Source organism: Macaca thibetana, chromosome 8, assembly GCF_024542745.1.
Source record: "Macaca thibetana thibetana isolate TM-01 chromosome 8, ASM2454274v1, whole genome shotgun sequence".
NCBI classification, from domain to species: Eukaryota; Metazoa; Chordata; class Mammalia; order Primates; family Cercopithecidae; genus Macaca; species Macaca thibetana.
In genome coordinates, this window is record NC_065585.1 from 90,591,532 (window position 1) to 90,617,430 (window position 25,899).

Consider the following 25,899-nt stretch of genomic DNA (forward strand, 5'->3'; position numbering starts at 1 on the left):
TTAAGATACAATTCACGCATTTAAAATGTACAATTGACATGTATACATATGTAACAAACCTGCACGTTGAGCACATGTACCCTAGAACTTAAAGTATAATAAAAAAAAAAAGTGCAATTGAGAGATGTTTAGTACACTCAGAGTTGTGCAACCATCACCACAATCTAATCTTAAAACATTTAGGTTACCCACAAAGAAAACCCTATATTGATTGATAATCACTCCCCATTTCCTCCCAAATCCCCCCAACTCCCTGTCCCTAGGCAATCACCAGTCTACTTTCTGTTACTATGGATTTGCTTGTCTGGACATTTTACATAAATGGTATCATGTAATATAGGATCTTTTTCCCTTCTGGAATTGCCCAAAATTTGGTGGGAGGAACTAGTTAAATTGTCTCCCAAATATAGCCAGTTATTCCAATACCGTTTGTGGAAATTTTTTTTTTTTTTTCCCACTGGTTTGAAATGTTAATGAAATACCCTCATGATGTACCTATTTCTCCCTCATATGTGTGTTTTCCTCAGAGCTTAATTCTGTTCTAGAAATAAACCCAAGTCACAAAGAGTATTCAGTAAATGATCTGATTTGCTTTGTTTTCTGTGCTGGTAATTTGCTATTGCAATTTCTGCAATCCTAAATGAAGTCATGCATTTGGGAAGATTAGTGCCACATCAGTACTCTTTTTTTTTTTTTTTTTTTTGAGACGAGTCGCCCAGGCTGGAGTGCAGTGGTGTGATCCTGGCTCACTGTAACCTCTGACTCCTGAGTTCAAGTGATTCTCCTGCCTCAGCCTCCTGAGTAGCTGGGATTACAGGCACACACCATAATGTCCAGTTGTATTTTTAGTAGAGACAATGTTTCACTGTGTTGGCCAGGCTGGCCTTGAACTCTCGACCTCAGGTGATCTGCCTGCCTTGGCCTCCCAAAGTGCTGGGATTACAGGCGTGAGCCACCTCATTGGGTCCTATTTCTATTTTAATATTAATGAATATTCCTGTATGTTTATTCTGCTATGTTAATAAGTTTTATAAATATTTAACTAAATTAAAAAGTCTTATTGGGGTCTTTAAATATCACTTTTATTAAAGCATAATATTTTGAGATTTTAATGGGGATTACATTGCATTAGTAGATTAATTCTGAGAAAATAGACAACCTTACAGTATTAGATTTTCCTATCTAATTATGTCTTTTTTGTACTTTGGTAGCTTTTTACTTTTCCTAATATAGGTCTTGTAAATTCAAGTTTTGCTTGTGTAAAGTACAACTGGCTCTGTTGACTGATGTCATAATCTTATTTATAGAAAACCCTAAAAACTCCACCAAAAAACCTGTTATAACTAATGAACAAATTCAGTAAAGTTACAGGATACAAAATCTACATGCAAAAATCAGTTGTGTTCGTTACCTTAACAATAAACTATTGAAAAAAAATTTTAATCCCATTTATAGTAGTATAAAAAATAAAATACTTAGGTATAACTTTAACCAAGAAGGTGAAAGATCTATAAAACTGTAAAAACTATAAAGCATTGATGAAAAAGTTTAGACAACAATAAATGGAGAGATATCTCATGTTTATGGATTGGAAAAATTAATATTGCTAAAAATATCCATACTACCCATTAATCTACAGATCTACAGATTCAATGCAATCCCTATAAAAATCCCAATGGCATTTTTTTTACAGAAATAGAAAAAAATATCCTAAAATTCACATGGAACCACAAAGACCCCTAATTGCCAAAAGAATCTTGAGAAAGAACAACGCTGGAGGCATCACACTTCCTGAATTCAAATTATTGTGTCTTACAAAGCTATAGCAATTAAAGCAGTATGGGGTTGGCATAAAAATAAACACATACACAAGTTGAACAGAATAGAAAGCCCAGAAATAATTCCATGCATATAAATCAACTAATTTTTAACAAGGGTACCAAGAATACACAATGGGGAAAGGATAGTCTCTTCAATAAAAAGTGTTGAGAAAACTGTTTATCCACGTGCAAAAGAATGAAATTGGATCCTTACCTATACACAATACACAAAAATAAACTCAAAATGGATTAAAGTCTTAAACATAGGACCTGAAACCATAAAACTCCCAGACAGAAACATAAGAAAAAAATCTCCTTAACGTTGGTCTTGGCAATGATATTTTGGATATGACACCAAAAGCACAGGCAATAAAAGCAAAAATAAACAAGTAGGATTATATCAAATTAAAAAGCTTCTGCACAGCAAAGTAAACAATCAACAAAGGGAAAGGGCAATCTACAGGTGGGAGAAAATATCTGCACACCATGTATCTGACAAAAGGTTCATATTCTAAATATACACGGAATTCATACAACTGAGTAGCAAAAAAACCCCAAACAACTTGACTAAAACATGGGCAAAGGACCTGAATAGACAGTTCACACAAGAGGACATGCAAATGGCCAGCAGAAATATGAAAAGATGCTCAACATCATTAATCACCAGAGAAATGCAAATCAATACCTCAATGAGACATCATCTTACACCTGTTAAGGTGGCCATTATCAAAAAAAGCAGAAGACAGCTCCTGACAAGGATGTGGAGAAAAAGGAACCCTTGTACACTGCTGGTAGAAATGCAAATTTCTGTAGCTGTTATGGAAAACAGTATGGAGCTTCCTCAAAAAATTATGAATAGAACTATCAAGTGATCTCACAATCCTATTTATGTGTATATAACCAAAGGGATTGAAATCAGGAGCTCAAAGATATATTTGCATTCCCATGTTTATTGCAGTATTATTCACAGTAGCCAAGATATGGAGACAACCTAAACGTATACTAATAAGTGAATTAATACAGAAATACAATGGAATATTATTTAGCCTTAAACAACAACAACAACAAAATCCTGCCATTTGGGACAACATGGTAGGACCCGGAGGACAGTATGTTAAGTGAAATAACCCAGACAAAGAAAGACAAACACCGTATGATTTCACTTGTATGTGGAATCTCAAATAGTCAAGCTCATAGAAGCAGGGACCAGAATGATGGCTGCCAGAGGCTGAGGAGAGGGGTAAATGGAGAGGTGAAGGATGAGGGGTACAAAGTTTCAGTTATGCAAGATAAATTCTGGACATCTGTACAACACAGTGCCTATAACAATATTGTATACTTAAAATTGCTAAGATGATAGATCTTCTGTTACGTGTTCTTACCAAAACCAACCAACAAAAACAAAAACCTCCACAATATGTTTATTTTTATTTTTGAGACAGGGTCTCGCTCTGTCACCCGCCCTGGAGTGCAGTAGAACTATCATGTCTCACTGCAGCCTCAACCTTCTGGGCTCAAGCAATCCTCCTGCTTCAGCCTCTCAAGTAGCTGGGACTACAGGTGCACACCACCACATCCAGCTAATTAAACAAACTTTTTTTTTTTTTTTTTTTTTTTTTTGTAGAAACAAGGTCTCCCTATGTTTCCCAGGCTGCTTTCTAACTTCCAGTCTCAAGTGATCCTCCTGCTTCAGCCTCCCAAAGTGCTGGGATTATAGGCATGAGCCACTGCATCTGTTTAAAAAACCCTACAATAATATTAATAAAGAAGATGGGGGCCGGGCGCGGTGGCTCAAGCCTGTAATCCCAGCACTTTGGGAGGCCGAGACGGGTGGATCACGAGGTCAGGAGATCGAGACCATCCTGGCTAACACGGTGAAACCCCGTCTCTACTAAAAAATACAAAAAAACTAGCCGGGCGATGTGGCGGACGCGTGTAGTCCCAGCTACTCGGAAGGCTGAGGCCGGAGAATGGCGTGAACCCGGGAGGCGGAGCTTGCAGTGAGCTGAGATCCGCCCACTGCACTCCAACCTGGGCTACAGAGCGAGACTCCGTCTCAAAAAAAAAAAAAAAAGAAGAAGAAGATGGGAGGAAACTTTGGGAGGTGATGGATGTGTTTATGACTTTTATGGTGGTGATGGTTTCATGGGTGTATGCTTGTCCCTAGACTCATCAAGATGATGTCAATCATACCTCAATAAAGTGGTTTTAAAAAAGTTTTGCCTGTTTGTGTGTGTGTGTATATATAAATATATATAATATATATGCCTGTATTTATATATATAATATGTATTTACTTACACACACACACACACACACACACACACACATATATATTTTTTTGCGACGGAGTCTTGCCCTGTTGCCCAGGCTGGAGTATAATGGCACAATCTCTGCTCACTGCAACCTCCACCTCCCGGGCTCAAGCGATTCTCCCTGCCTCAGCCTCCCAAGTAGCTAGGATTACAGGCACCTGCCACCATGCCCAGCTAATTTTTGTATTTTTAGTAGAGACGTGGTTTCACCATGTTGGCCAGGCTGGTCTTGAACTCCTGACCTCAGGTGATCCGCCCACCTTGGCCTCCCAAAGTGTTGGGATTACAGACATGAGCTACCGTGACTGGCCCCCATTTTTTTTTTTTTTTTTTTTGAGATAGAATCTTACTCTGTCACTCAGGCTGACCTATGTTTATATTTTTAAATTTCTATTTTGAACATTTTTCTTCCATTTACATATTCTAACCAGCTATTGTTTGTAGCTAGAATAGCCATTCTTTTTTTGTTTGTTTTTGTTTTTTTTTGAGACGGAGTCTCGCTCTGTTGCCCAGGCTGGAGTGCAGTGGGCGATCTCGGCTCACTGCAAGCTCTGCCTCCCGGGTTCACGCCATTCTCCTGCCTCAGCCTCCTGAGTAGCTGGGACTACAGGTGCCCACCACCATGCCCGGCTAATTTTTTGTATTTTTCAGTAGAGACGGGGTTTCACCGTGTTAGCCAGGATGGTCTCGATCTCCTGACTTCGTGATCCGCCCGTCTCAGCCTCCCAAAGTGCTGAGATTACAGGCTTGAGCCACCGCGCCCGGCCAACCATTCCTTTTTGTATGTTGATTTAATAATTGGTTATATTACTGAATTTTCTTGTTAATAATGTTTGTTTCTGGGGGGCACGGGTGGGGACAGGGTCTTGCTCTATCATCCAGGCTGGAGTGCAGTGGCATGAACATGGCTCACTGCAACCTTGACCTCCTGGACTCAAGAGACGCCCCTGCCACAGCCTCCTGAGCCCAGCTAATTTTTTCTTTTTAAATTTTTTGTAGACAGGGTCTCGCTCTGTTGCCTAGGCTGGTCTTTAACTCCTGGGCTCAAGCAATCCTCCCACCTCAGCCTCCCAAAGTGTTGGGATTACAGGTGTGAGTCACTGCACCTGGCCTTATTAGTAATTTTTAAATGCTCTTACTGTGTTTTTGCTTTGTACAATCATATCCTCTAAAACAAGAATATTTTTGTCTTTTTCAATTATTATATTTATTTCATTCCCTTACCTGGGGAAGAGAGAGATCATTTTCATAGAAAGCTCCCTGGAGGATACATAACTTGGGTAAATGTTGCAGGTATAGTAGTGTAGACACCTCAACTCGAACTGACCTACTCCCCACTAACGGAGTAAATTAATAGAATGATTGGTGGCCCCTAGAATTCTCTACTTATTACATCACAGAAAAACTCAACGTAATAGTGATTTGGAACACGTTCATAGTAAGAACTACAGAGTTTTATTTTCTCGATTAACATCAGAGGCATTAGAACCAGAGCGACTTCCTTCTGAATGGAAGCAGGTAAAATGAGGCCAAGACCCACTGGGCTGCATTCCCAGGAGGTTAGGCATTCTTAGTCACAGAATGAGATTGGAGGTCACAGGACTGGTATTACAAGACATAGGTCATAAAGACCCTGCTGATGAAACAGGATGCAGTAAAGAATCTGGCCCAAACCCAACAAAACCAAGATGGCAAGGAAAACGACCTCTGGTCGTCCTCTCTGTTCATTATACACTTACTATAACATATTAGCATGTTAAAAGACACTCCCACCAGCTCCATGACAGTTTACAAATGCTATCGCCAGGTAGGGAAGCTACCCTATATGGTCAAAAGAGGAACCCTCATTCCAGGAAATCCCTGCCCCTTTACCAGAAAACTCATGAATAATCCACCCCTTGTTTAACATATAAAGAAGAAATAACTATTAATATACTCAGTGGAGCAGCCCCTAGCCCTGCTCTACCTACCAAGTAGCCATTCTTTTTTTTTTTTTTTTTTTCGCTTCTCTAATAAATTTGCTTTCACTTTACTCTATGGTCCCAAATTGTTTCTTACCAGAGATCCAAGTATCTTCTCTTGGGACCGGGATCCCTTTCCGGTCACATTGACATCACAACTAAATGACTTAAAAGCCTGATAAATGTACACAAGTACATGAAATGTGAATCCCACTATCATCATTTTCAATAAATTGGCATCAATTTAAAACTTTTGGAGAATCCACAAAATCTTCATTGTCCAAATCCAATCTACAAGAATGATTAAAAACAGTGTGAATAAGACCCCAAATCCTTCAGAACGCTGGTATTATAGGAAAGGGGTCCCAATCCAGACCCCAAGAGAGGGTTCTGGGATCTCACACAAAAAAGAATTCAGGGTAAGTCCATACAGTAAAGTGAAAGCAAGTTTATTAAGAAAGTAAAGAAATAAAAGAATGCCTACTCCATAGCCAGTTGCCCATTTTTATGGTCATTTCTTGATGATATGCTAAACAAGGGGTGGATTATTCATGCTTCCCCTTTTTAGACCATACAGGGTAACTTCCTGACATCGCCATGGCACTTATAAACTGTCATGGCGTTGATGGGAGTGCAGTAGTGAGGACGACCAGAGTTCACTCTCATTGCCATGTTAGTTTTGGTGGATTTTCGCCGGCTTCTTTACTGCAAACTATTTTATCAGCAAGATCTTTATAACCTGTATTTTGCGCTGACCTTTTATTTTATCGTGTGACTTAGAATGCCTTTACCGTCTGGGAATGCAGCCCAATAGGTTTCAGCCTTTCTTTACTCAGCTCCTATTCAAAATGGAGTTGCTCTGGTTCACACACCTCTGACACTGGTTACGGTGTGAATGAAATGGAGTGTTGTTGTTTACAGCTTCCTTCTCAACCTTACTCTCTAAGGATTGTATCCAGTATGTCCTTTGAGTTTCTTCACTTAATTGTAACCTTCTGAAGGTCAGGGCATTTTGGCTTTAAGTGTTTCTATCTAGTGCTCTCTTCCAGATCTTACCATGTATTCCATATGCAACACATTTGTTGAGTAACTACATTTTAGGCCATAAAGTCACCTGTGCAGAAAAGGTCAGTCTAGTCTCCTGCTTATGTGTCCGGAGTTGGTTCCTTCTGGTTGGGTTCGTGGTCTCACTGACTTCAAGAATGAAGCTTGTGGACCTTGGTGGTTAGTGTTACAGCTATTTTTTTTTTTTTTTTTTTTTTTTTTTTTTTTTTTTGAGACGGGGTCTCACTCTATCTCCCAGGCTGGAGTGCAGTGGTGTGATCTCGGGTCACTGCAAGCTCTGCCTTCCCAGTTCATGCCATTCTCCTGCCTCACCCTCCCGAGTAGCTGGGACTACGGGCACCCGCCACCATGCCCGGCCAATTTTTTCGTATTTTTAGTAGAGACAGTGTTTCACTGTGTTAGGCAGAATGGTCTCAATCTCCTGACCTCATGATCCACCCGCCTAAGCCTCCAAAAGTGCTGGGAGTGTTACAGTTCTTAAAGGTAGCACAGACCCAAAGACTGAGAAGCAGCAGCAAGTTTTATTGTGAAGAGTGAAAGAACAAACCTTCCACAGCATGGAAACGGACCCCAGCGGTCCACCGCTTCCACTGGGGGAAGGGAGGGCATGGTCAGCTTTTATTTCCTTATTTGTCCCAGCCCATGTCCTGCTGATTGGTCCACTTTACAGAACATTGATTGGCCCATTTTACAGGGTACTGATTGGTGCATTTTACAAACCTCTAGCTAGCCACAGAGTGCTGATTGGTGCGTTTTACAATCCTCTCATGAGACAGAAAAGTTCTTCAAGTCCTCACCCGACCCAGAAGACCAGCTGGCTTTATCTCTCATTTAAACTTGTACTGTGTCACTATCCATACATCAACAAGTGTTGTCGATCAAGTTGGGGAAGTAGTGGATTTCTGGAGACAAACGTTATCCTTTGCAACTAAAGTGTAAAGAAGCTAAGTTGAACCCAAATCTACATACTGCTGTAGCCCCAAACGGAAATACTGCCAAAGCTCCACCAGTCTCTCCCAGTCCATCCAGACTTTTACAAATGATAGACCCTGGCTGCAGGAAACCAAGGAGCACCTGGGGTTGGGTGAATTGGCTCCGGGGCTCATTCTTTTCACTACAGCGCCAGAAAAGCGAAAACCTAAGCCAAGATCCAAGAGACCTGCCCTCAGCCTGCACCTGAGAGCGCATTTCCCCTGCCAGCACCGAGCATGCGCGGGCTGCGTGGCGTGGCGAAAGCGCAACCCAGTCCGCGCCGCCGCCGCAGCCAATCGGAGGGAGGGAGCTGCCCAGACATTGTGAGGCGCGGAGGGAGGGGCGGCGGGTGAAGGGCAGGGTGGACCTTGAACGGGCGGGGGCGCGCGGAAGGTAGCGCGGGGCCGCGTTGGCGCGCACGCGCCTGAGCGTGCGCCCGGTGGGGCCGGCCGGGACTCGCCGCTCGCACGCCCTTGGGCAGCGGCCGGGCGCCCGCTCTTCCTTCCGCTTGCGCTGAGCTGAGCCGGTGTATGTGCGGCAATAACATGTCAACCCCGCTCCCTGCCATCGTGCCCGCCGCCCGGAAGGCCACCGCTGCGGTGAGCGGCGTAGGCGTGGGCTCGGAGTGGTCCACTGGGCCGGCCACCAGTGGCTGCCCCTCGCGCGGGGTGGGCGTTGTGGGCGGGTGGCGGCCTGCGGACCAGGAAGCTCTTCCCGGCCTGGGTGGGGTGCGGATGGTCGGCGCGGGTGGTCGGCGCGGCCGGGTCCGCGGGGGGCGTGGGCAGCCGGGGGGGGGTCACAGCCAGGGCGAGGGCCAGTCCCCAGCTTCCCCCCTGCATTGCGGAGGAAGTGCGGCCCCGGGACCCCCGCGGGCCGGCCTTGGGGCACGGCGTCCTCCTCTGCAGCGTGTTTCTGCCTGGTGTGTGGGTGAGGGAAACCTAAGTGCGCCAGGAAATCGCCTTATTATCACCTCGCACTCTTGTCCTCAATACAAGAAGTTTGAAGATTAAGTGTCCTACAAGGTCAGACGTACTGTTTTTTTAGGAAACTCGTGTACAAAAACTCAAACTTATTTTTGCCTACGGAAGCTTGCTTTTGCAATGGAAAAATTCTGCAGGGTATATGAGACGTTCCTGATTTGACTTGAAAGAGATAAACTGTTTTTCTTAAAATGTGATAATTTGCACTCATTGTCTAATTGGGACCTCTGAGTGCTAACCCCCCATTCATTATCTCAGGAAATAAAGGGAGAAGTTGATTGGAATTTTTGCCATTTAGAAGAGGTCGATAGAGATTAAGTCGCCAAAGATAGTGTTGTGTAATTCTCTTGTAGGTTTCGTTCCGTTTTCCACCTTAAGCAAAGCTAGTGTGTAACAATCCTGTGTGGGCTTATTTAGGAATTGCTTATTATTTTTCCTTTTCTCTTATAGGTGATTTTCCTGCATGGATTGGGAGATACTGGGTAGGTACCATTATTATTGTTAATAGTAACAGTGATGAAACTGGGTCATGCAACTTTTGTTTACGCGTTCAAAGGTTTAATGTTTAAGGACGCTAAAATTGTATTTTAAACGATTACTAGTTAATATATCTTACAGTGCAGTGATTTTATATTTTGAAAACCCTCAGAATTTTCCCCTTATCATCGTGAGTTTATTGATTTTTTTTTAACTCCGGTTTCTGGAACATATTAAAATTGCAAATTCTTCATTAGTTGCTTTGGCTGTTTGATACCAGAGATCAGTGGAATGTTTAGTAGGGACGGTGTGCAGTTGAGAGCTTTCCAGAGCAGTTAAAATTTCAGAGCAGATTGAAGAGAAGAACTAGATGATTTTGATAAGAGAACTAGTGGCAACATAAGGCATGAAGCATTCTGAATAGAGGGATTAGATGTTCACCCTAATGAGTTGAAAGGCAGGGGAGGCAACTCAGATATATTTGGAGGCTTATCAAACATTTTGTTGTACTGATTGTACTTATTTTTGTTTTATTTTTTGTTTGTGTGCTTTTTTCTTTTCTATTATTTTTAGAGACAGGGGCTTGCTCTGTCACCCAGGCTGGAATGCAGTTGCAGGATCATAGCTCACTGCAGTTTTGAACTCCTGGGCTTAAGTGATCTTTCAGCCTCAGCCTCTCAAAGCGCGGAGATTAGAGGCGGAAGTCGCCTGAGCCTGGCCTGTTGTACTAACTTTAGATACATGATTTATCTTTTACTCAACCTTTTTCTATATTGAAATGTTTTTGTTTTTATATTTAAATCGGTGATAATCTGTGAAACTTAAGCAAAATATGAATGTTGTTTAAAAATTGCAGAAATAGAGGAAAACTGAAGATACATAAATTTTGATAAAGTAGCCCCAAAACGACTGAATTTTCTTTAAAATGAACCACCGGGGCCGGGCGCAGTGGCTCACACCTGTAATCCCAGCACTTTGGGAGGCGGAGGCCGGTAGTTCACTTGAGGTCAGGAGTTCAACACCAGCCTGGCTAATATGGTGAAACCCCTTCTCTACTAAAGATACAAAAATTAGCCGGCTGTGGTTGGGCAAGCCTGTAATCTCAGCTACTAGGGAGGCTGAGACAGGAGAATCACTTGAACCTGGGAGGCAGAGGCTTCAGTGAGCCAAGATTGCACCACTGCACTCCAGCCTGGACCACACAGTGAGACTCTTAAAAAAGCCATTAGGTTAGATTTTTGTCTGTTTTTTTGGTCTGCTTTGTCGCCCTGGCTGGAGTGCAGTGGCGTGATCTTGGCTCACTGCAACCTCCGCCTTCAGGGTTCCTAGGCCTCCTGAGTAGCTGGAACTATAGGTGTTTGCCACCATGCCAGCTAGTTTTTGTGTTTTTAGTAGAGATGGAGTTTTGCCGTGTTGGTCAGGCTGGTCTGGAACTCCTGACCTCAAGTGATCCCTCTGCCTGAGCCTCCCACAGTGTTGGAATTACAGGCGTGAGCCACCACTTAAAAGTGATCCCTATTTTTTGCCTAGTAAGTCAAGTTATGTAATACAAACCTTGTATTGAGTTACAGAAGAGGTTGCAGCACTCTTTCTGGCAATCCAGTAGTCCTGTGAAAATGATGAACTTATTTTACCAAATGAAACTCGAATAGCAGAATCTCTGTTTTATGGGCAAACCTTTCTTGATGTTGCAAGTCAGGGAGAAGTTTGCTACCCTCTAATTTTGCCAATAATGAGAGCTTCTATACCTGAATGATTAGTCCTGGCAAAAAAAAAAACTTCTGTCTAGGCAGATTCCACAGACTGAAGTTCATAGTGAAAATGGCAAAGACTGTTAGGATCAAAAATACCAAGAACATCCATGACATCTTGACCAAAAGTTAAGTTTGTATTAAAGAATTATTCTCCTTTTGGCCGGGCGCGGTGGCTCACGCCTGTAATCCCTGCACTTTGGGAGGCCGAGGCGGGCGGATCACGAGGTCAGTAGATCGAGACCATCCTGGCTAACACGGTGAAACCCCGTCTCTACTAAAATACAAAAAAAAAAAAATTAGCCGGGCGCGGTGGCGGGCGCCTGTAGTCCCAGCTACTCCGGAGGCTGAGGCAGGAGAATGGCGTGAACCCGGGAGGCGGAGCTTGCAGTGAGCCGAGATGGTGCCACTGCACTCCAGCCTGGGCGACAGAGTGAAGACTCCGCCTCAAAAAAAAAAAAAAAAAAAAAAAAAAAACAAAAACAAAAAAAGAATTATTCTCCTTTTTAACCTGTTGTGATAAAAGCAAAAACACAGGTCTCCAGTTCTGAAATTATTTGGTGGGATAGTGCTAAGGGAAAACTTACTCTAGATTGGTTCCATGAGTGCATGATGAAACTGAGTCTGTCAGCCTGACAAGTGGCAATTTAATATTTAAGATACTGTAGTCTCCCCTTACCTGCAGTTTTGCTTCCCATGGTTTCAGTTACCTGTGGTTAACTGTGGTTCGAAAATACTAAATGAAAAATTCCAGAAATAGTATATAAGTTTAAAATTGTACACCGTTCTTTTTTATTTTATTATTTATTATTATTATTATTATTATTTGAGATGGAGTCTCGCTCTGTCACCCAGGCTGGAGTGCAGTGGCGCAATCTTGGCTGTCTTCAACCTCTGCCACTCAGGTTCAAGTGATTGTCGTGCCTCAGCCTCCTGTGTAGCTGGGATTACAGGCGTGTGCTACAACGTTCAGCTAATTTTTTTGTATTTTTAGTAGAGACAGGGTTTTGCCATGTTGGCCAAGCTGGTCTTGAACTCCTGACCTCTGGTGATCCACCCACCTCGGCCTCCCGAGGTGCTGGGATTACAGGTGTGAGCCACCACGCCTGGCCTGAATGGTACACCATTCTGAGTATTGTGATGAAATCTCGTTCCATCTCACCCAGGACACGAATCATTCCTTTACCTAGCGTATCCATGCTGTATGGATTCACCATGTATTAGTCACTTGGTAGCCATCTGGGTTATCAGATCAACTGTTGCAGTATTGTTTTGCTTTTTTTTTGAGACAGAGTTTCGCTCTGTCACCCAGGCTGGAATGCGGTGACACGATCATGACTTACTGCAACCTCTGCTCTCCAGGTTCAAGCAACTCTCCTGCCTCAGCCTCCCGAGTAGCCGGGACTACAGGTGTGCACCACCACACCCTGCTAATTTTTGTATTTTTAGTAGAGACGGGGTTTCATCATGTTGGCCAGGCCAGTCTGGAACTCCTGACCTCAAGTGATCTGCCCGCCTTGGCCTCCCAAAGTGCTGGGGTTACAGGCATAAGCCACCTCACCCAGCCTGTAGTGCTTTTATCCAAGTACGTTGCTTAATGATGGCCCCAAAGTGCAAGAGAAATGATGTTGACATATTGTTATAATTGTTTTATTATTGTTCATCTCTTCCTATGCCTAATTTACCCATTAAACTTTATCACAAGTATTATGTATAGGAAAAAACAATATGTGTAGGATTTGGTGTTATCCATGGATTCAGGCATTCACTTGGGGTTTTAGAGCATCCCCCACTGTTTATTTCTGGAATTTTCCATGTAATATTTTCGAACCACAGTTGACTGTGGGCAGCTGAAACCATGGAAAACAAAACTGTGGGTGAGAAGGACTAGAATATTTTAAACATATAATCACAGAAAAGTTATCCCATTAAATTTAACATTTAGTATTATCTAATATACTGTGCATTCAATCTTTGCCAGATTGTTCCATTAATATCCATTATAGCCATCTCCTCCCTAGTCACACATTGTATTTAGTCTCTTTAGTCTCTTTTAATCTGGAACAATTCCCTAGATTTTCTTTTGTCTTTCATGACATTGACACTTCTGCAGAGAACAGGCTAGTCCTTTAATTTGGGTTTGTATGATATTTCCTCATGATTAGATTCAGTTTATGCATTTCTGGTATAAATACTATGTAAACAGTATGTCCTATCCATTGCACACATCAGTAGACTAATGATGCCAAGTCCCTTTATTGTTGTAACTTGGATCACTTGATTAAGGTGGTATCTTCCAGGTCTCTACTGCAGTTACTTTCCTTTTGTAATTGAAAAGTAAGTTGTGGGGAGATACTTTGTGACTGCAAATTGTTCATCAAGGTTTCACCCAATATTTTTACCATCCATTGATAATTATCGCTTGAGTCAATCATTTCTACAGTGTGATTTTCTAATTCTGTCATTCCTTTTTTTTGTCATTTCATTTTGTTTATTAATCTGCTACCCCCCATTTAGTTAGTATGGACTCAGATTTATTTTCTATTTATTTATTTATTTGCTTATTTTTTGAGACGGAATCTTACTCTGTCGCCCAGGCAGGCTGGAGTGCAGTGGTGCAATCTCGGCTCACTGCAACCTCCACCTCCCAGGTTCAAGCAATTCTCCTGTCAGCCTCCCAAGTAGCTGGGACTACAGGTGCGTGCCACCACGCCCGGCTAATTTTTTTTTTTTGGAGACCGAGTCTTGCTCTGTGGCCCAGGCAGGAGTGCAGTGGCGTGATCTTGGCTCACTGCAACCTCTGCCTCCTGAGTTCAAGTGATTCTCCCGCCTCAGCCTCATGAGTAGCTGGGATTACAGGCACGTGCCACCACTCCCGGCTAATTTTGTTTGTATTTTTAGTAGAGACTGGGGTTTCACTATGTTGGTCAGGCTGGTCACGAGCTCCTGACCTCATGATCCACCCACCTCGGACTCCCAAAGTGCTGGGATTACAGGCGTGAGCCACTGTGTTGTCCAGTCAGTTTTTTTTATTTTTAGTAGAGACGGGGTTTTGCCATGTTGGCTATGCTGGTCTAGAACTCCTGACGTCAAGCGATTTGCCCACCTCGGCCTCCCAAAGTACTGGGATTACAGGCATGAACCACTGTGTCCTGCCTGGACTCAGATTTATTTAATGGGTTATGTTCTATTATGTTTTAAACTTTCTAACTTTTTATTTTAAAGTAACTTGAAATTTACATAAAAGTTACAGAAATAGCATTTATAGCTCCTTATGCCTTTCACCCAGATTACTTAATTGTTAATATTTCTGAACTATTAAAGAATAAGTTGCAGACGTGTTGCCTCATTACACCTTAATTCTTCAGTGTACGTTTTAAAGTACCAGGACACTCCCGTATAACCATCATTAAAAAGTTAACATTGATTGGATACTACGATCTAATCCACCAGCTCCATTCATATTTCATTGGTTTGAGCCAATAGTGTCCTTTATCAGTCTAGGATCACATATCGCCTTTAGCTATCATTTCTCCTTAGTTTTCTTTATTCTGAAACAGTCCTTGTCTTTCATGACCTTGACACTTTTCAAGAGTACATATGTACATGCTCATTTGTTTTAAAATTTTAAATCAGTACACACTCTTGGATTCCTGTTGTTTTCAGAGGATAACAATCAAGTCAGTTATTTATTTTGATGCTCAAATTGTCCTTTAGTTGGCCACAGTAACCCTTTCAAATTGGTACTCAATGTCTTTTGGACATATCCTCATCCTTATTTGATCACTTCCTCACTTTATAGTACAAGATTTTTTCTAGGATTGTCTTATATGTTTCCTGTTCTAGTTCTGGACTCAGCCATTTTTCCAAGAACCCTGATTCCTTTTAGTAGACAGTGAGATCCGGGTGCTATGTGTGCTCCCAGATCTAGACCCTTGCAGTGGACGCAGCTAAGAATAGATGCACATACATACGTATGTACACACATACCAGTTTTAGTATTTATAAATATTCAAAATCTTGAACTTACAATGATTCCTCCAATTGCAGCCCAGCACCACAGGGTTTTTTATAGCCTTCTCCCTTTCCATATTTGTAATTCCATGAGTAACCTGACTTCTGTTCTTGGGGGGTTCTGGCCAACAGTGCAACTCTGGAGTTCCCCCCTCCAGTTGCACCAGCTCACTGCTATGCTTCCTTCATGGAACCTCTCCATATATGCTGAATGTGACACCTGAAAGCTCAGTTCCAGTTAAGGGGAAACAGGGAGGAGGAAAGGCCAGGTGGAAAGCTTGGTTCTCTTCATGTGCCCCCTTCCCTGTTACCCCCCAGTCCTTATCTGTATTACCAGTATTCCAGGAATTATCTGTATTACCAGTCCCTGTGACATTTCCTAAGCCAAGGAGATTATAAAAATATAGAGAAGAATGTTTGAAAGATAAAGAAGTGGTTGACTGGATCAGATTTTACTGAGAGGTCAAACAAGTGAGGATTGAAAATAAATTGGCAACATGGATATGTTTTGTGACCATAATAAGTTTGCAAGTCTTCCTGTAATCAAGAACTATTAGTAATAGAATTATAGAATGTGATTTGGAGATCATTTAATTACAAGGAATAGAAAGCTCATCAACTAGCTTAAACAAAAATTAGAATTTGTGGAAGGATAGAAGGACAGCCCACTGGCATATAAAGTCCATGAAGGCAAAGGTTTCTTTAATCAACTTTTTTTTTTTTTTTTTTTTTTTTTTGAGACGGAGTCTCGCTCTGTCGCCCAGGCTGGAGTGCAGTGGCCGGATCTCAGCTCACTGCAAGCTCCGCCTCCCGGGTTCACGCCATTCTCCTGCCTCAGCCTCCCGAGTAGCTGGGACTACAGGCGCCCACCACCTCGCCCGGCTATTTTTTTGTATTTTTTTAGTAGAGACGGGGTTTCACCGTGTTAGCCAGGATGGTCTCGATCTCCTGACCTCGTGATCCACCCGTCTCGGCCTCCCAAAGTGCTGGGATTACAGGCTTGAGCCACCGCGCCCGGCCTCTTTAATCAACTTTAATTCAGATAAAATTCACATACCATAAAATTCACCTGAGCACAGGGATTTTTTGTGTTTTTTTTAAATTAATACTGTATTCCCAGTGCTAGAATGATATAGGACATGTAAGAGTACTAAGTATTTGTTGGGCAAATAAATGAATAAATAAGGAATTAAAGGGCGAGACATATGAGGAATATCAGTCACCACCTGTATTAGTTTCCTAAGGCTGCCATTACAAATAACCACAAACTAGATGGATTAAAAACAACAGAAATTCATTCTCACAGTTAAACAGGCCAAAAGTCCAAAACCGAGCTGTCAACTGGGTCACATACATTCTCTCTAATGGAAACTGCCTCTTCCAGTTTCTGATAGCTCCTGGCTTTCGTTGGCCTCAGGCACCATATGCCCAACCTCTGCCTCTGTCTTCATGTGACCTTCTTTGCTGTGTATCTGTCCTCTCCTCCTCTTAGGAGGACACCAGTTATTGGATTTAGGGCTCACCCTAATCCAGTGTGATCTCAACCCTTAACTAAGGAAATCTGCAAAGAGCCTGATTCTAAATAAAGTCACATTCCGAGGTTTCAGGTGGATGTGAATTTGGCGGGGACACTGTTCAACACCATTATTCTCACTACCTTTCCCTGGCCTTATGGTCTCTCACTTGATTCTTTCTGTAGATTTGCATAATTCTCAGTGTGGACACACTCTTGTTATCCAAAAGTGAACGATCTTAGCTCTTTTATCAACCCTACTTCTGGTGTTCAGCCTAGAATCTGATCTATCTTAGGTCATTTTTTTTTCTTGTCTAGTTAGTTGGTAAGACTGATTGGGACTGATAGGAGAGTTAATGATAATGTACTACATGAGTGGGGATGGGGATGAGTGGTGTTTCTTGTGCAAACCCAGACAGAATCTCTGAGTTTTTAAAAAGTTCTACACCCATATTACTACAGGATAATGAACAAATGGAAAGAATGCTTTAGTTACTCTGCAGTCTTTTTTTTAATTTTTGGATACAGATTCTCGCTCTATTGCCCAGGCCGGAATTCAGTGGCACGATCCCAGCTCACTCCGCCTCCCAGGTTCAAGCAATTCTCCTACCTCAGCCTCCGAAGTAGCTGGGATAACAGGCGCCCACCTCCATGCCCGGCTAATTTTTATATTTTTAGTAGAGATGGAGTTTCACCTGTTGACCAGGCTGGTCCCAAACTCCTGACCTTAGGTGATCCGCCCACCTTGGCCTCCCAAAATGCTGGGATTACAGGTATGAGCCACTGTGCCTGGCCTCTGCAGTCCTTTTTAAGAGATCACAATTGAGAAACAGATTGGAGTCAATTTGTAATATTTTGGGGGGTATGTGCTGAAATTCACTTTTTGGGCTCTTAGAAACCTCGTGTGTATGTGTCTGTGTTTTGTTTCCTTTTTTTCTGACAATAAAATGAAATATATTCTGATTAATCTAGGATTCTGAATATTAGATTCAGCTTAATTGAAGCTTTTTAGAATTATTATATTTTTTGAGACAGCGTCTCACACTGTCACCCAGGCTGCCGTGCAGTGGTGTGCTCATGGCTCACCGCAGCCTTGATCTCCCCGGCCCAAGCAGTCCTTCCACCTCAGCCTCCCAGGTAGCTGGGATGACAAGTGCATGCCACCACACAGGGCCTGATTTTGTTTTGTTTTGTTTTTAAGTAGAGACAGGGTCTTATTATGTTGCCTAGGCTGGTCTCAAACTCCTGAGCTCAAGCAGTCCGTCCACCTTGGCTTCCCAAAGCTCTGGCATTACAGGTGTGAGCCACTACACCCAGCCAGAATTCTTAAATCTTGAGTTTTTCATTGTCATTGAAAATTATCAAAAGAGTTGGATACAGCTTGGCCATACTTTTTATATTAATATGGTTGGATTCAGACTTTTATAACCTGTATAGGCCTTTGAATCATCCAGTACAACTAGCTACAGGTTATGGATGGGAAAACTGAACTGGAAAGTCATTGAGTCTCATACTATAACATGCATCAAAATCACCTAAAAGTCTTGATTCTTGGGCCCCACTGCCAGTTTCTGATTGAGTGGGTCTGGAATGAGACCCAGGAATTTGTCTGCATGCCACTTCTTCTCCTTTCTTTTTCCTCTTCCTCCTCCACCACCTCCTCTTCCTCATCCTCTTCTCCTTCTCCTCCTCCTTCTCCTTCTCTGTCTCCTTCTCCTTCACCGCCTCCTCCTCTTCCTTCTTTCTCCTTCTTCTCTTCCTCCTCCTCCTTCTCCTTCTCTTCTTTCTTTCTCCTCCTCCTCTTCCCGCTTCCACAGGGTCTTCTACCGCCGCCTCCATCTCTTCCACCTCCTCTGCCGCCGCTGCCTCCCCCTCCTCATCCTCCTTCTCCTCCTCCTCCTTCTCCTCCTCCTCCTCCTTGCTTCCACAGGGTCTCTCACTCTATTGCTCAGGCTGGAGTGCAGTGGTGTGAACACAGCTCACTGCAGCCTTGACCCCCTGGGTTCAGCCTCCCAAGTGGCCGGGAGTACACCTGTGTGCCAACACGCCTGGCTGTTTTTTAAAGTTTTTGTAGAGATGAGGGTCTCACTACGTTGCCCAGGTTAGTCTAACTCCTGGGCTCAAGCTGTCCTCCCACCTGGGCCTCCCAAAGTGCTGGAATTATGGGCATGAGCTGCTGTGCCTGGCCAGAATTTGCATTTCTAACAAGTTCTCATTGGATACCGATACTACAGGTCTGGGGATCACAATTCCGAGAACCACCAGACTGACAGAGCTTTCTGAGGCCACACTTTTAGATAGTGGCTGAGTGGGGACTAGAACCCAAGATTCCTATTTCTTTTTCTCATGTAAGGGTTCTTAGTATTTCTTCTTTCTTTCTTTTTTTTTTTTTTTTTTTTTTTTTTTTTGAGACAGTTTCACTCTTGTCCAGGTTAGAGTGCAGTGGCGTGATCTCAGCTCACTGCAACCTCCGCCTCGGGTTCAAGCGATTCTCCTGCATGGCTGGGATTACAGGTGCCCACCACTGTGCCGGCTAAATTTTGTATTTTTAGTAGAAACAGGGTTTCATCTTGTTGGCCAGGCTGATCTCAAACTACTGACCTCTGGTGATCCACCCATCTCGGCCTCCCAAAGTGCTGGGATTACAGGCATGAGCCACCACGCCCTGCCTGGTTCTTAGTATTTCTTATGTAGAATGGATGTTGGAGCCAGACGTGGTGGCTCACACCTGTAATCCTAGCACTCTGGGAGGCTGAGGTGGGAGGATGGCTTGAGCCTAGGAGTTCGAGATCAGTCTGGACAACACAGCAAAACCCCATGTATTAGTTATCTTGCTGCTATAAAAAATTACCGAAACTGGGTAATTTATAAATAAAAGAGGTTTAATTGACTCACAGTTCTACATGGCTGGGGAGGCCTCAGGAAACTGAAAATTATGGTGGAAGGCACCTCTTCACAAGGTGGCAGGAGAGAGAAATGAGAGCTGAGTGAAGGGGGAAGCCCCTTATAAAACCATCAGATCAAATGAGAGCTCCCTATCACGAGAACAGCATGGGGGGGAGCCACCCCTGTGATTCAGTTATCTCTACCTGGTCCCACCCTTGACACGTGGGGATTATTACAATTCAAGGTAAGATTTTGCCAGGGGGAGGGGGTACGGAGGGGACACAGCCAAACCGTATCATCCACTTTCTACAAAGAATACAAAAAGTTGGCCAGCCATGGTGGAGTGTGCCTGTAATCCCAGCTATTTGGGAGGCTGAGGTGGAAGGATCGCCTGAGCCTGGGAGGTCAAGGCTGCAGTGAGCTGAGCTGCACTTCCAGCTTGCACGACAGTGAGACCCTATTTCAAAAAATAAAAATAAGAAAAAAAGAGGTTGGCAAACAAGGGCCCACGGTTCAATTCTGACCTGCCACTCATTATTACAGTATTACTATATACTTTCTAATACATACATATTAGTATTAGTATTGTTACGTATGTTCAAAGTCTCCCCCACCCCACGTATAGGAAAACTATGTTTTTTCCTATACATACATACCTGTGATAAAGTTTAATTTATAAATGAGGCAGTAAGAGGTGAACAACAGCAATAGAATAATTATAACAATATACTGTAACAAAAGTTATGTAAATGTGATCTCTCAAAATACATTCTTGTTCTGTACTCACCTATTTTTCGATGGTGGTCGAATGCAAGTAACTGAATCCACAGAAAGCAAAACTATGGGTGATGGGGAACTACTGTACTTAATAATTCACATACCAAAAACTTCACTCTTTTAAAGTATACAATTCAGTAGTTGTTAGTATATTTACGGAGTTATTCAACTATCACCACTGTTTTAATTCCAGAATGTGTTCAACATCCCCAAAAGAAACCCAAAATCCATATGCAGACTACTTATTCCCCTCCCTGGCAACCACTATCTTTTTCTGTTTCTGTTGATTTGCTTATTCTGGATATTGCATAGAAGTGGAATCAGATATTTGGTCTTTCGCATCTGGCTTCTTTCACTTTATAACATAATGTTTTTCAGGCTCATCTATGTTGTAACATGTACCAGTACTGCTTTCTTTCATTGCCAAGTAAATAATTAGCTGAGCATGGTGTCATGTGCTTGTAGTCTCATCTACTTGGGAGGCTGAGTCAGGAGGATCCTTTCAGGCCAGGAGTTCAAGTCTAGCCTGGGCAATATAGTGAGACTCTGTCTCTTAAAAAGAAAATTCACATAAAAATTATTCATTCATCAATTAATGAACATTTGGATTGTTTCTACTTTTTGACTCTAATAACTAATACTACCCTGCACATTGATGTACAAGACTTTGTGTGGACATAATGTTTTTAGTTCTCTGGGGTATATACCTGGAAGTCAAATTGCTGAGTCAATAGTAGCTCTATGTTTAACTCTTGAAGAACTCCAGGACAGTTTTTATAGTAGCTGCACTTTTTTACACTTCTGCCAAGATAAATGACCAGCAGTGTGTGAGTGCTCGGATTTCTCTCCATCCTCGTTAACACTTGTTATTGTCTTTTCGATTATAGCCATCCATTTGTATGTGAAGTGCTCTCTCATTGTGATTTTGATTTACATTTCCTAATGGTTAATGTTGAGCATCATCTCATGTCCTTGTAAAAAGTAAAATAGAGGTCCCTCTTCAAAGATTTTCCTCCGCATCTAATTAGGAATAAATAGCAACTTCTCTTAAAAGCAAAATTTATTCGAAGACCTGTGCTAACATTCTGAAATGTCTGCTAGCCGTAATAAAGAAATCAATGTACTTTAGCTCTTAGCTCCCACAATTTAGCCTAAATATTTACCCTGGCATGCTTATACTGGTCCAAGCAAGCATTAGGTCACAGCCTGTTCTTCTTCCGTATTTAAAAGTGTTATCTTTCTCAGCATTCCACAACTTACTTCCTCCTTCCTTTGTTCTCCTCTACCTTTGCCTGTTTTAAAAAGTTCCAAGTTGCTAGCCAATCGGGACAAATACAGAATGTGAGGTCCCGTTCCAGCTAATGGAAACCTGACACAGCAGTAGGGTGGACTCGTCAGATTATAAATGACTCTTTCTCCTTTGTTCGGTGTGCTCTCGTGGCATAACTGCTGGCGAGCGTACCCTTTCTGCAGGAAGTAAACATGACCTTACTAAATAAATTTATGTTTGAATGCTATTTCTTTATGGTACCAGAGAACAAGCATTTCAAACATCCTTATTGGCCATTTGCATATTTTCTTTGGTGAAATATCTGTTCAGATCCTTTGCCATTTTAAAAATTGGGTTGCCTTTTTATTGTTGATTTATAAGAATTGTTTATATAGTCTGGACACTAGACTCCTATCAGATATATTATTTGTAAATATTGTCTCCCATTGCGTGGGGTGTCTTTGCACCCTCTTGGTAGTATGTTTTGCAGCACAACAGTTTTTCATCCTGATGGTTTTTTTGTTTGGTTGAGATAGTTTTGCCCTACAGCCCAGGCTGGAATATAGTGGCTCAATCTTGGCTCACTGTAGCCTCTGCTTCCTGGGTTCCAGCGATTCTTCTGCCTTGGCCTCCTGGGTAGCTGAGATTACAGACACACCTTACCATGCCCTGCCCAGATTACAAGTCTTTCACTTATTTTGTTAAATTATTCCTCTAAGTATTTTATTCTTTTGTATACTATGATGAATGGAATTGTTGTCTTTATTACATTTTTATATTGTTGATTGCTAGTGTATAGAAATATTCCTTTTTGATAAGTTTTTTATATCCTGGGATCTTGGGATGTTTTTGTAGATTTCTTAGGATTTTCTGTATGTAAGATCATAAGATACTCAGCTCACAGGATCATGAGAGGGAATTTTACTGCCTCCTTTCCAATCTGGATGCCATTTATCTTGCCAGTTTCCCTGGCTACAATCTCCGGTAAAATGGTGTATTGTATTTATTAAATTTTTATGTTGAACCGCCCTTGCATTCTAGGGAAAATCCCTCCTGGTCATGGTGTATAATCCTAATTATATGTCGATAGATTTGGTTTGGTAGTTTTTAGGATTTTGTATTTATATTCCTATGAGATAGTCTGTCATTTTCATTTTGAGACAGGGTCTCGCTCTGTCACCCACGCTAGAGTGCAGTGGAGTGAACACAGCTCACTGTAACCTCAATCTTCCAAGCTCAAACAATACTTTCAAGTATCTGGGACCACAGGTGCACACCACTATGCCTGGCTAATTTTCTTATTTTTTGTGGAGATAGGGTCTTACCATGTGCCTAGGCTGCTCTTGAACTCCTGGGCTCAAGCAGTCCCACGACTTCGACCTCCTAAAGTGTTGGGATTACGAGCGTGAGTCGTCACACCTGGCTGTGCCATCACGCCTGGCTGTCATTTTTTTTTTCTCATACCCTTTGGTTTTGACGTCAGAGTAATAATGGCCTTCTAAATGAGTAAGTGTTCCTTCTTTTTTTGGGCAGGGGAAATGAGAAGGATTCTTTAAACATTGGATTGGTAGACTTCACCTTGAAGCCGTGTTGTACTGGGCTTTTCTCTGTGAGACTTGATTACTGATTCAATTTCTTATTATAGGCCTATTTAGATTTTGTTTCTTCTTGAATCCGTTTTTGGTAGTTTGTGTCATTCTAGGAATTTGTCTATTTAATCTAGGTTATCTAATTTATTACCATGTAATTGTTCATACTATTCTCTTACAATCTTTTCTATGTGTCAAGTTAGTAGTAGTCTGTTCTTTGATTCCTGATTGTAATAATTTGAGTCTTCTGTGTTTTTTTTCCTTGGTTGATCAAGCTAAAGATTTGCCATTTTTTGTTGATCTTTTCAAAGAACCAAGTTTTGCTTTAGTTGATAGTCTCTTTTTTTTGAGATGGACTCTCACTCTTTCACCCAGGCTGGAGTGCAGTGGCTCAATCTCGGCTCACTGCAACCTCCGCCTCCCAGGTTCAAGCAATTCTCCTGTCTCAGCCTCCTGAGTAGCTGGGACTACAGGCAGGTGCCACCACACCCGGCTAGTTTTTGTATTTTGGGTAGAGATGGGGTTTCACCATGTTAGCCAGGCTGGTTTCTAACTCCTGACCTCAAGTGATCCACCCACCTCAGCTTCCCAAAGTGCTGGGAATATAGGTGGGAGCTACCACGCTGGCCTCTATTGCATTTATTTCCCCTCTTGTTTTTATTATTTTCTTCTTTCTGTTTACTGTGGATTAAGTTTTTGTTGTTGTTGTTGTTGTTGTTTTCAGGTAGATTAGATTGTTATTTTGAGATCTTTATTTTTATATTTATTTATTTTATTTTTTGTCTCCGAGGCTGGAGTGCAATGGCACGATCTTGACTCACTTCAACCTCCGCTTCCGAGGTTCAAGTGATTCTTCTGCCTCAGGCTCCCAGGTAGCTGGGATTACAGGCATTCACTGCCACGCCAGGCTAGTTTTTGTATTTTTAGTAGAAAAAGGGTTTCACCACGTTGGCCAGGCTAGTCTTGAACTCCTGTCCTCAGGTGATCTGCCCACCTCAGCCCCCCAAAGTGCTGGGATTACAGGCGTGAGCCACCATGCCCAGCCTGAGATCTTTATTTTAAAACAGATGTCCACAGCTATACATTTCCATTTGAGCATTGCCTTTGCTGCATCCCATGCATTTTCGCTGCTACTTGTTTTTACTTTTTGTAAATGGTTAGGAAAAAACTTAAGACTTAGTGACACGTGAAAAGTATATGAAACTCAGATTTTATTGTACATAAATAAGGTTTTGCTGAAACAGAGCCACATCCTTTTGTTTACATGTTGTCTATAGTTAATTTTCATCCCAAGTGGCTGAGTTGAGTAGTTGCAACAGAGACCTTCTGGCTGGTAAAGCCTAAAATGTTAACTCTTTTGGTCCTTTGCAGAAAACAATTATTGACCCCTGTTGTTAAATATTTTTTGATATACAGATGTTCTACATCATGATAAATTCATCATAAAATCAAAAAATCGTAAATTTAGCCATTATACCCAACAAACAGTTGGGAACTGTTTGTATATTCATACTATGAAAAATTGAGCTTTTCATTATTTTTAGCTTGCATGAGAGTTAGAGCTGTATTTGCTTAGAGTGATATTCCTAAGATGATAATATTTGTCATTTGATTTTTCTGTGGATTCTTATGGACTACCTGGTAACATTCAAATACAGAGCACAGCAATCATTTCTTCACCATGTGATCTTAACCTACTTTATCTGAGGTGTCTTCAATTTCTATCTCTGATTTCAAAATATTCTTCTAGCCTCATTTAACAATATATATGCAAAGGCCTAATTTTTTAAAAGATTTTTGTGACAACATTTTAAAGAATTTTTTCTAAGGAAAAAATGATGTCTGCAAACATTCATTTATAAGACTGTACAATAAGAAATCTGTGTGAAAAAAATTGAAATGCCAAAATGTTTAGAAAGAAGAATATTTGATAAATTAGAATTCCAGCGATTTAAGTGGAAAAAGTATATCCTGGGCAGGTGCAATGGCTCATGCCTGTAATCCAAACACTTTGGAAAGCCAAGGCAGGAGGATCACTTGAAGCCAGGAGTTTGATACCAGCCTGGGCAACATAGTGAGAGCCTGTCTACGAAAAAAAGGTACATTCTAAAACTGTAGATACATACAGTCTTATAACAAGTAGGAGCTAAGCTGTTAATGATTGTTTCTTTTTTTAAAAAAGGATTGGTTGTTGATTGCGCCACTCCAAATGCTTTTCATTTTCTACTTTTGTCTTTTCTCCCCTAATTGTAATAAGGAATAAAACATACTATGGTGTGTATGTATGTGCGTGTGCATTGTGGGGAAAACCTGGCATCTGTCTTACTGCTCCTGCTCTATACATTCTTTTTGATTTTCATAGCTGAAACTAATCTTTCCCTTCTCTTCCACATTTTGACATTCTTTGTAACTTGTTTGTAGTGCTTAAATTTTGATTTGTATGGTGGTGTGTTTATATCTTGTTTCTCTTACAAGACTTCAGGTTCATTGAGGACACAGTCTATATCTC

The 25,899-nt window shown here is 41.8% G+C and overlaps 1 protein-coding gene across 3 annotated transcripts in view; it reads left to right on the forward strand.

The window, feature by feature from the left end:
* The first annotated feature begins 8,476 nt into the window (after window positions 1–8,476).
* The window catches only part of LYPLA1 (lysophospholipase 1), a 51,560-nt gene continuing 34,137 nt past the window's right edge, over window positions 8,477–25,899 (forward strand). The window contains exons 1-2 of one of the 3 annotated variants that reach the window (XM_050801807.1): window positions 8,477–8,732; window positions 9,564–9,595. In XM_050801807.1, the coding sequence (XP_050657764.1) occupies window positions 8,664–8,732; window positions 9,564–9,595 (101 nt within the window). In that variant the 5' untranslated portion in view covers window positions 8,477–8,663. The remainder of the gene's footprint in view (window positions 8,733–9,563; window positions 9,596–25,899) is intronic. The other 2 variants (XM_050801808.1, XM_050801811.1) reach the window with 2 other exon arrangements.